At 38.3% G+C, this 11,238-nt stretch overlaps 2 protein-coding genes across 7 annotated transcripts in view; one reads left to right on the top strand and one right to left on the bottom strand.

Annotated features, from left to right (window-relative positions):
• Positions 1 to 11,238, bottom strand: part of nf1a (neurofibromin 1a) — a 120,065-nt gene that overhangs the window by 43,804 nt on the left and 65,023 nt on the right. For all 3 annotated transcript variants that reach the window (XM_008425150.2, XM_008425152.2, XM_008425149.2), the window contains 3 exons: positions 10,417 to 10,563; positions 10,177 to 10,323; positions 7,839 to 7,949 (listed from right to left, as the gene is read on the bottom strand). In XM_008425150.2, the coding sequence (XP_008423372.1) occupies positions 7,839 to 7,949; positions 10,177 to 10,323; positions 10,417 to 10,563 (405 nt within the window). The remainder of the gene's footprint in view (positions 1 to 7,838; positions 7,950 to 10,176; positions 10,324 to 10,416; positions 10,564 to 11,238) is intronic.
• LOC103474300 (oligodendrocyte-myelin glycoprotein-like) overlaps positions 1 to 11,238 on the top strand; it is a 41,145-nt gene that overhangs the window by 15,708 nt on the left and 14,199 nt on the right. For 3 of the 4 annotated variants that reach the window (XM_008425145.2, XM_008425144.2, XM_008425147.2), the window contains one exon: positions 405 to 2,398. The exons of the other annotated variant lie outside the window; for it this stretch is intronic. In XM_008425145.2, coding sequence (XP_008423367.1) covers positions 405 to 1,341 — 937 coding nt within the window. In that variant the 3' untranslated portion in view covers positions 1,342 to 2,398. Of the gene's footprint in view, positions 1 to 404; positions 2,399 to 11,238 lie in introns of those variants that run through there. 4 annotated transcript variants of the gene reach the window in all.

Here is an 11,238-nt window from a genome sequence, read left to right on the forward strand (position 1 = left end):
TTTTTACCAAATTCTATAGTCTAAATCTGCTCCTTAGTCGCATCTTTTCGGGGTTGCTACTGCCTCTATTGGCGTGGGGGTGGTAACACAGCTAATATAATTACATTACTAAATCAGAATACCGCAAAGTATGTTGTGTGTTGGGGGGGGGGGTGGTAGGATAAGAAGGGTTCGGTGAATGCGCATATGAAACTGGGGGGTTCGGTACCTCAAAAAAGGTTAAGAACCACTGGTCTACAGTGTATAAATAACATATTCAGGGATGATAAATTGATCTGTTTCAGTTATTGCTGAACACCTGTAATGCTTACAAATTAATTTTGACACGTTTGCTTTCAAAATATAGCTGATTGTTTAATTTTATATACAGAAAACTGGTTGATGAAACTAGTCTTTTCTGACAGCTTGAAAGATCTTGGCGGTCATCTCAGCCGCTATGATCACCTGCGAACCCTGGATCTCTCCTACAACCACCTGGAAAGCCTGCCGTCTGTCTTGCCACGGTCTCTATGGGACATCAAAGCAACGTGGAACCGTCTACGTTTGCTCGACAAGAACGATACGGCTTACCACTGGAACCTTAAACTGCTGGACTTGTCACATAATGAACTGGACAAAATAGTTTTCATCAACAACACTCTCCTGAGTGTTACATTCCTCAACCTCAGTCACAACAGATTTTGGACTGTGCCCACAAACATGCCTCACAACTTGGAAATTATTGATTTGTCATTTAACTATTTGGTTCAGATTCTGCCTGGCTCTTTGGATCGGCTTCCAAAGCTGGTTAAATTGTATCTGCATGCTAACCACTTCTCAGTACTGCCTGAAGGTATATTTGATAAACTGAGAGCACTGAAAACAATCACGCTTGGAGAAAATCCCTGGGCTTGTGAAGAAGAAGACAACATAACAAGAATTCTTAGATGGGCAGAGCAAACTCCTGCGACTGTGTTGGGGTGTCCCTGTTATACAACACCAGTCTGTGGACAAAGCCATGTGGCAACAAAGGAAAGACTCCTGGATTCTGCTCCACTCACAGAGTCAACCATGAACAATAGAGGAGAAGAATATGACGGCATGTCCACTGCAAGGACTGTCATGGTGACTTCTGCTTATGAGACAATTCCCTCACAGCATAAGATTGGGTTGGGGATATGGACCTCCTCTACAGGTTTTCACAGAGTCTCCAAACTCACAAGCACAACAGAACACCTGCTATCTTCCACTGTAAAGCCCAAGATGGATAACTCCCGGAGCAAAAGTCAAAATGTTTTTGCTCAGATTGAAATGGTGCTTCTAAATATTTTTGTTCCAACAATAGCGTTCAGCATGTACTGAACTAAAGTTGCTTGACGCACTAAATTAGACACCGCATTACCCTTATGCTTACATGTGGAGTGCCATATGATGCCTACAAATGTTAGTAATTATGTTTGCAATTCAATAGTCAGAACACAAATGCATGATCCTGTCATTTCTTGTGTGGGAAATAAAACTTCTCTATTGAGATCATTCGTTATTCACCCTACAAGATTTTCAACAAGATTAATACAAAACTGGAAGCAGAACCACAAGGATTATAGTAGAGCAATATTACAATGCAACACGAGTTCTTCTTGGATTCCTCAGTCGAGTTTGGTTGCAGTCATTGGTATAGTTTAATATTTGATCAATATTTGGTAAAACTAGGGTCTAATGATGAGCCAAAAGACAAAATAAAAACAAAAAACCCATTTATTTTTCTTTTATAGTGCTGTATAAAGTTAGAAACTTTGACAATATTTTCAATGAAAAAGGTTTCAGCAGACTTTTGAACTAAAACATGGGCTCGGGTTTTATTGCTCAATACTATTTTTACAATACATGATAGGATAATCCTTTATTAGTTCCACAAGTGGGAAATCTGCATCGTTACAGCCGAAGGCCGACAACACAAAATAAGAGCAGAATAAATGAAAAGCAGAAAGAATAAAAAAACACATATAGTGTATCTAGAAATACACATATGAAAATACAAACGTATTTACGAAAACCTTAGGCGTACAAGGTTTCCCCAGAAAACTGGCTAACATCAGTTTTAAGGGCAAAATAGCCTAACATGGTAATAACCAGCTCCTTGTTCTCTGCTGTTTGCTACCTACAGATGACTTGGGCTCTCTACTACAGAGAAACGATTGCTTCTAGGAGGCGTGCACTCTGTTGAAGATTGAAATGTTACCCAAACGCCAGCGTTGGCCATGAAGTATGTAACGCGCCAGTTGGATGCTGTTAAGCTTACTGGAAACTCCCTGCGTTGTAAACAACCATCCTGCACTGCGGAGAGAGTGCCTGAATTATTCTGATTCAGATGCAACAGTAATCACAGGGCTTATAGTTAAATCCTGAGCTTGAAACTTATAGTTATGATAGAAATTAACTATACCGTTGCTATTTCCACAGTTTAATAAAAAGTGTCTTTGAATAGGGCAAACAATTGCTTCTAACAATACAATAAAGCTAAACACTCAAACTTAAATAAGACTTCAGTACATTTCAACTGAAAACAAAATGTAAAAAGTTCCAGATCCTTTTAATGCCATACAAATATGAGACAGAAACATGGATTATATCTTTATATAGACCTGTCTATTGATTATAGATTAATAGTTTTACTGGACAGAAATTACAAAGAACAAATCTGGTTCTTAATCAAATCCTAATGAGTCAAATTGAAAGGGTCATGGAGTCATCAGCCTCATGACATTAACACTGACATGAAAAATAATATTAAAGAAATAAATATATCAAATCTAATTAAAAACCTAAATAAGTGATAAGTTATTTACTGTTATGGTATGCAAGATGCATTTATTCTCAGTATTAGATATGGTCTCAACAAACCCATGGCATTTCAACAATATTATTTTTATCTGGAAATGGTGTCCAGATAAAAGGTATATTTGCAATAATAAACTAATCTGTCGATTAGTTTATTATTGCCATACAGTCCTCTGTATTAATTATTGCTCGAAAGGTCTTGCCATACCAGTTTATTCCTCTGTATTTACTTTAGTTTCTTAGTTTATTCTTGCATTTTGTTCTTCATTCATTTCCATTTAGTTTCCTTTGATTAGTATTAACCTCTCTTGGTTTATTACTTTGTCCACTTTAGTTTATTTCCTGGTGTTAGATTTATTTTATAGTTTATTGACGCTCACCACCAGTAATTTTCACTCATCACCTGCTGCGCCGCTTAATGGACCTTACCAAGCTCCGCCCAGAAACACCTCTCGAAAGTCCCAAGTGACTTCATGTCTCACAAACAAAGCCTCGCGGAGCTTAGCTTCTATGTGTAAACATGGCGTCTTTCATTTCAACTGACTCTCTGCTGAGTATTTCTGAGTCGATTAGTTTAGCATTTCTGCCGGATTTTCACAATATATCAGCCACGACAATGGACAGGGGAACCAACAAGTTCATGTCATCTTTTTTGGACGACATCAAGGTGTTTGAGCCACGCGATGCCTCCAACATTGTGCGCGTCACAGYGAAAAGCTACCGGTCGATGAGGAAAACAGCAGATCCTCACACCCTCAGCATAACTATTGCTGTGGACAAGATCACTGATGCCTTTTGTTCTTGCAAGGCTGGGTGAGTCGGACATTCATGGTTTAGAGGGTTTGAATGTGCCTATGCCTGATACACTGTACTCGGTGCTAGAGTGGCTAACACGATTACAGTTTAGTAAAAAGTCTTATCAGGTAAAATAAAATCTTTAATGTATGTCAGATCCGGTACACATTGCATATTGATCTGTTCAGCTAACGTAAGACTGTAACAGACAGGCTTCAAGGTGTATAAGTTGTATCGGTACTGCCATTATGCTGTACTTGGCTAAAAGGTTTTCATAATGGATGTGTTTATTATTGACTTTCTTTTTTTCAWTCACTAAACACAAAGAAAGCAAAGCAATAATACTTACACCAGCAGACAATCCTTTGTTCTTATTGATCCTATGACGGTCGAGCTGCAAATGTGGTTGTGCACAAGCTTTGATCCAAGCAAGGCATTCCGTTTCAGATTTTGGAAATCTGTGAATTTTAGTTCCACAAACACGATCAGGATACCTGACATCGCCTGTACAGATTCCCCACTGACGGTGGAGAACCATTCTTTTTCAAGTCCTGACGCAAAAACTTTCTGCCGGTCTGCTAGTCCACAATGTACATTAGCATGTATTTACTACAGTAGCTTCCGTTTGTGAGACGGTCAAGCATGTGGTAGCAGCGCTGTGACGTAAAATGGGCATTAGCCAATGAAACGCGGCCCCTGTGGTAAGGTCCATCGTCATGTGTTTCACATCATGTGTTGATTTTTCACTTTTCAGCGTCGGATTCCCATAATTCGCATCTAGTTCGTCGTTCCGTTTTATGTCCCGCTTSTCCYGTTTCAGAGTTTTACGCAATGTGAGCGATGTTTTTTTTTTTACCCCCTAAGGTGCGCAGCGTTCGAGAAGCGTATCGATGGGGAAAAGGCACACTGACATAAACCTTTTAAAACAACGGAAACAATTTCGGTATTTTGATTATTGAAATGTAAAAGTGCTGTGGTATCGTTGTTCTATCACACCTATTTCATACCAGACCACTTACAGCACCGGTGTTTAACGCTATAAAATGAATGCTCTCTATCGTGGTATTACCCATGGAGGGATTTCTTTATTTAAATGGGTTCATTTTTCAGAGGGATACAAAGTGAAGGTATCATGATTTTAGTAATTACATGTTTATAAGAGCGATTTTCTGTTGTCCTTCCATGGAAGCAGGCAGCTTTCAAACGGAAATAAAACACTTTTTAATATAAGTTGCTGCTTAACATGATCACAGAACTGCCAAAACATATGTACAAAAATTCTCAATAAAACACCTGGTGAGACAAACACCATCTTTCATATCGCATTTGATTTAACCGCCGAACCGAACGCATACGCTTCTTTTCTACAAACCGTTTTACAGTCATTGGTCAAGAACACGGGAGCTAGAATTCTGATTGGCAGACATCTTTGTCTATTATCTACAGTTTAGTTGAGGCGGGCCGTTTGGTCCAATGATCGCTTTGCTTGAAAAGCTGGACGTCTGGCCCCCAGACGGAGCTCTTTAAGCCCGGAGACTACAGTTTGGTTGAGGCGGACCATGAAGATTGGTTTGACCGTTTGGTCAAAAGCCGGAAATCCGGCCCCCGGCCGGAGCTCTTTAAGCCCTGTTTAATCAGTTTGGCTTCTGTTAATTTGTCAAGATGCAAGAGAGCAAAAAAAGAGAGTAATTAAATTTTACATAATTGCTGCTGTAAAAGCCATAGTTTTTAACCAACTAACATAACAGAGCATTCAGCTCGACGCTTAATCTGACCTCCAAACCTTAAAAAATTCCTTTAAAAAAATAAATCTAAATGAGCTCAAATTTTCAGGATGCTTTCCTTGAATTATTCTCCACATATTTTACACTCTGTGTATGAACATATATCCGTATCCTTCACTTTTTTTGCCAAGTTTGTCTTTTAACACAAATATCTGTATCTTTCACAATCCTTTGACAATCATGACTAATTTGCTCACAATTGTGTGGAACACATCAGTCTTAGTCATTCTGCAAAGTTTGTTAAGAATCTGTGCTTCTTTGTTTGAATAACAGCAAATCAACCTTTGACACCGAGTGCTCTTGATGTGTAAAGTTGTTCTATGCATTTATACTTCAACAGAAGAGTTAAAAAATTTAGCATAAATGACAAGCATTTATTATTTTGGTTATTTGGTAAAATTTTCACATTTTTACTGCAAACTAACGTTTTAGGGAACTTTTGAATTTTTGAACATATAAAAAATCCATAGAAAAAAGGACAATAACATTGCCTAAATAGTGTAGTCATCCTATCTGGCCACATGATGGAGCAAAACTGAAGTAAATACAGACATGAGACTTCTTAAAATGAAAAATGATTGGAATATACCGTATTTTCCGCACTATAAGGCGCACCTAAAAACCTTCAATTTCCTCAAAAACTGACAGTGTGCCTTATAATCCGGTGCGCCTTATATATGGACCAATATTGAGCCACAACAGGTCTAGCAACTACGGTAAGCAGCTGCTGACTTCATTTTTGCCCGTAGAAGAAGAAGTGCGCGGTGCATGCTGGGATAGTTGTCAGAATGCAGGTTTGTAATCTATTAATAAAGCTTGACTGACCTATCTACCTACGGACCTGATAATCAGGTCGTCTGCAGGTCATTTAGCACCACGTTCTCCACGAACATTCTGTGCGCGAACGGAAAAGGGTGACCATCGTCCGGCCACGCCCCGGCCCAGTCGTGAAAGGCTCTTCTCGCCGACCGCAGTCGGGCTGTTTTGTTGACATTCACTTTAGTGCAGCTCCATCTAGTGGATGCAAAGCGCTGTAGCGTCTATTCTATGTTCCTTCTAATGCGCCTTATATGTGTGGAAAATACGGTAAATGAAATAGGAGGAAGGACTGATGTATATTTAAGAAACTCATATTCTAATTACCTTAAAGTATATTTAGATGGTTCTAAGAACACAGAAAAATTTGTGGGAATAGGAATGTTTATTCCAAAGTTTAAAATATACTTTTTCAAACCAACTAACTATTTCACAGCTGACATGGTGGGAGTCCTAAAAAGCTTGCAGTTGTTAGAGGAGGTTTATCCAGACAGGGTGATGGTGTCAACACATTCCAAAGCAATAGGAGAGATTATTAAGGGAAAAGGAAATGATAGAACAGTAATTCAGCACAGTTTATTTAGATTACACAGGGGTGGCATTGATATTTGGTTTTGTTAGATACCATCACAAGGAGGAGTAAAAACCGATGAAAAGGCAGATGAATAAGCTAAAAAGGCTTTAGAGAGAAATGACAATTACAATTTCTTTTGGGAAAGGGAAATCAATTATTAAGAATAAAGAACTAGAAATGTGGCAGAAAAATATGGAATAAAGATAAGAAAGGAAGGTGTTTATATAATATACAAAAGTCAGTTGGGTGGAAAAATTGTGATAAAAGTGAAGAATGTTGATAGAAAGAAAATGTAGAACATGTTTTGATGGACTGTAAAATATATGAGCCTGAAAGGGAGAGACTGAGAAAAATTGAACTGAGGACAGGGTAGGAATGGAGTTTTAAAGGAATATTGGGAACTGAAGGATACTTAGAGGATATTTATAGATTAAGGAAAGTAATATTTATTTATCTCCATGATACAAAATAAAAAAATGTAATTTAATAGATGTAAAGTAATGTTGCTACACACTCATGCGCAGTAGATGGCAGTATGCACCTGAAAGTTGCTTGCGATCTGCCATAATAGAGAAGAAGAAGAAAAACTCCACGAGAAAGTTTTTTAAGATGGCCTATCGAACTCAACAATCACATTAGGTGCAACAGCACATTTTCAGGACTGTCCTACATTTAAAACTTGTAGAGACTGTCGACTCATGCAAGCATCCAAGTGGGGGACCTGTCGGGTCGGGCAAGGAACCCATTATAACTGTTGCAGTTCTAGGCTAGCCCAGATTTTTCTGGGTCAGAAACTGCAGGCTGATGCTCAACTGAGACTCTGTTTGGTGGTTTAGTGTATTCGTGTAAATGTTGATTGCTTTGGATACTAAGAAACGTTTGCTAGTTAACATGTTTACTTCATTATGAAATGCATTAAAACACTGTCTGAAGTCCTGTGTTTGCATCATTATTGATAGTGGTCACACACAAATACTACATCACTTTGGTAGCAAGCCTTAAAAGAAAAACAATTTCCTTGTATAAAGACCAACAGTGAATGATCTTACCTGCGAGCCACATAGTAGAACACAGGGTTGCCAGTCTTAGAGGTGCCTGCTTGGTAGAAAATGTTAAGTGTCTTTAAGGCTTTAAACTCCTCCTTTTCATGAACCTGGTGCCTGTGAAATAGAAAATATAAGGGTTAGGATTCTTTGCAAATAGTAGTTACTTTCCCCAGGCTAAGCATTGCTTACTTTTTTTTTTTATTGACTTTTTTTGTACACTAGAGAGCCCGTACTGGATGTGTCTTTGCTGCACACCACTGTGCACTTCACTGGCAGAGCAGAAACATTCCTGAAAAACTGGTTTAGAGTTGATGCAGTGAACAGGGTATGGTGGCGTTTTGGTGCATCAGGAGCTCATGAATGCTGTTCTCTACAAGAAGTCCTGAGGGAGACTGTCCGGTCAGCCTTTAGTATTGTCAGTAACACGCCACTCTAATCTGGCCGTTGTTTCGTAAAGAGTAATCTAATGTGTTACGTTACCGTTTTCAATCCAGTAATAAAATTAAAGTTACTTAAGACACTGTGCATTAGCTATATTTTAGATTGTTTCAGGCACATTTACTCCTCCACAGGGGCGGATCTAGAAAAATATTTATGGGGTGGCAAGAGGGTGGCAGGGACTTTTTCAGGGGTGGAAGTATATAATATATATATATATATATATATAGCAGAGATTACCGATCAGGGGAATCAACACCAAAAAACAAACATTTCCCACACAAAAAAGTAGCAGAAACACTAAAACAGAACATCCAGTCTGTTACATTATGCTGTCAGGCTTAATGTCTATATTTGGATTATTAATAAGTTTTCACCTGCGGCGGTTGATTAGCTGATTTAATAAACAGCTGCTCTACTGATGACGTGGTGGCGGGTTGATCTGTTTTAGTGCTAACGGAACCAAAACACACCGAACTGCGCAGCACATGCTAAGGTTATCAAAGTTAGTAGCAGGCTAACAGTTGTGCTAACAACAGTTAGGCTAGTATAACTGACCCACTGCTCACTTGTTCAATCTTTTCTTTAAATTAAAAGTTTTCCTCACCTGTGAAATCTGAAGCCCTTATTACCATTATCTATGGTTGAATTAACTACTAAACATTGCGTCCGTTGTTCTGATTCTTTGTAGTATTCTGATTGTAGTATTTTCCTGACCACAGATATTCCTGACTCAATGGACAGCAATGGCGACTTACGATAAATCACATAATGTCCAGTCCAGTAACATATACATCTATCAATGCTGCTGCCTCGCGCTCTGTCCTTCTCTCCACTTCCCGCTACTTAGCAGTGGGTAATGGTTACGTTGTGTTGCATTCAATGTTGTCGGGGAAAAAAAGAGATTCATGCGCTTAATGTCCGATTTGCCATAACTAGTTATTGAATTCATTGTCGCTAGCTGGGGTGGCAACAGAGGTGGAGAGGCTCTCATTTGGGGTGGCAGCYKCCACCCCGCTAGATCCGCCCCTGCTCCTCCACCAGTTTGTCCTGTGTTTAGATACAAACTGGCGGATAAGCATTAGCTTAATCATGTAGCATTAGTCTACATGACAATTAAGGTACATGCTAGCTATATTAATGTGAGCAATGCTACAAGAAAAGTATGCTAAAGTTTTTAGATATGATTAAAGTGTCAGATCTACAGTTATTTTGTCGTCAGTAAAACATTTTAATTAAGATTTATTAATATTTTAATTTAAAATCAGTTGTTTTGTGTTTTTTGCTTCTACCAGTGTAGATGATCCAAGCACCGTTGGTGTAACTTGAAATATTCAGCTTAACTGTATTTTAAAGGTAAATACATACAGATAATGTATTTAAAGTTTCATCCAATATTAGGCAGATTAGCATAATTGACTTTTTATTTGCTGTTTACTTTCATTAGACCTGGCTAAACACACAGATAGGAGAAATCACACCACATGCATGTTTTAAACATATAAAGTAATTCCTTGAAAATAGGACATGCACTTTAAATAAATATAAATTATATATAAATTACTAGAACAGAAATATTAAAGCATTTCTAGTCTCCCTTAACATTTGATCAAAAATGTGTTGTTAATATAGTTTTAATCAGAACTGCCACAAATGTAAAAATTGATGTCTGAGATGCAGGCCCCAACGTCACATGCTAAACCAAGGTTATTCAATAAAACTTGGACCCTATTCATTTTTCCAGCATTCGAGTGACAATATTGAATAGAGTTATTTATTTATGTCTTCACTGTAGTTTTGACTTTTCTCTTCATGAAAGTTTCATTGTCTGTGAAGTACAATACTTCATGAACAAATAAAAATAAATAAAGACACAGTAAACACTTTAAGTTAATTACTGTACCTGGTCATGAACTCCTCAAATTTGGAGCTAGTCAGGTTGAGACTAGACCAGTGAGTGTCAGCCACAGGCTTGTGCTCTGGAGGACCAAGGTAGGCAAGGAGGGTGGCCATCTTGTCAAAAGGTCGCCTGCCAACTGCCTTGTGATCTCTGGAATTATTTCAAAAATTATGTCTCAGGTAAGCATCTTATTAGAATATTTTTCTCATTTGAGATTACAAACAATAAAGGGCTGACCCTGACCTGTTACTGGAGAGGTACTGCCCAATCCTCTCCTGGTTGTTCCACAGCAAGCGGTGGAGGGCCAACACATTACCATCACTGATGAATGACAAACTGTGGTTGACTGAGTCACTGGGTGGAGAGTCAGAGGCAATGTCCAAGAAAAACCTGAAGCAGACATTTCAGTTAATCAGGCACTTCAATTCTTTAACTCGGGTTTTGGTGTGTTGATAATATGAAAATTGACTAAAAAGTTCATAAAATCTAAATGTATTTACATTGACATTGTGTTGTTGTAGCACAAGACTTTTTGTGGGCTTTTGATTCTTGTCATGGTTTAAATCCCCACACACCAGAAAGTGTCATTAATTGAAACCTTGTGACTGTAACAATTAGTAAACATAACACTGAAAAAATCTGATTAAAATATCACATCACATAAAATGTTTTTCTCCGTAGCTCAATGCACAGCAAAGACGTGGGGGAGAACAAGGTAGAGGTTTGAGTAGACTGAAGAATGGGAAAACAAAGATGGGCAGTGATGAAGAATACTGAGTGTGGAGTGTGGAGAAATTTTTATTCCCACATCAGAATTTCTGTGACTTTGGGTGAGCTTCAACAGGTTTCTGTGTGTCCTACAACCCTAACCCTATGAATATTACTTTTTGTTTCTTTTAGTTTAACTCCTTAATTGTCATAAAGGCACAGGTGTCCTCAGGGACCTATTAACTTGCATGTAAGCATTTTGGGGGTGACAGCTGAGGGTTTAAACAAAGTCTAACGGACTATGCTTGCTAAGTAATCACTTTTTGGGTTTTGTTAGGTGTAATAGAAATTCTGTAT

Source organism: Poecilia reticulata, linkage group LG13, assembly GCF_000633615.1.
Source record: "Poecilia reticulata strain Guanapo linkage group LG13, Guppy_female_1.0+MT, whole genome shotgun sequence".
Lineage (NCBI taxonomy): Eukaryota > Metazoa > Chordata > Actinopteri > Cyprinodontiformes > Poeciliidae > Poecilia > Poecilia reticulata.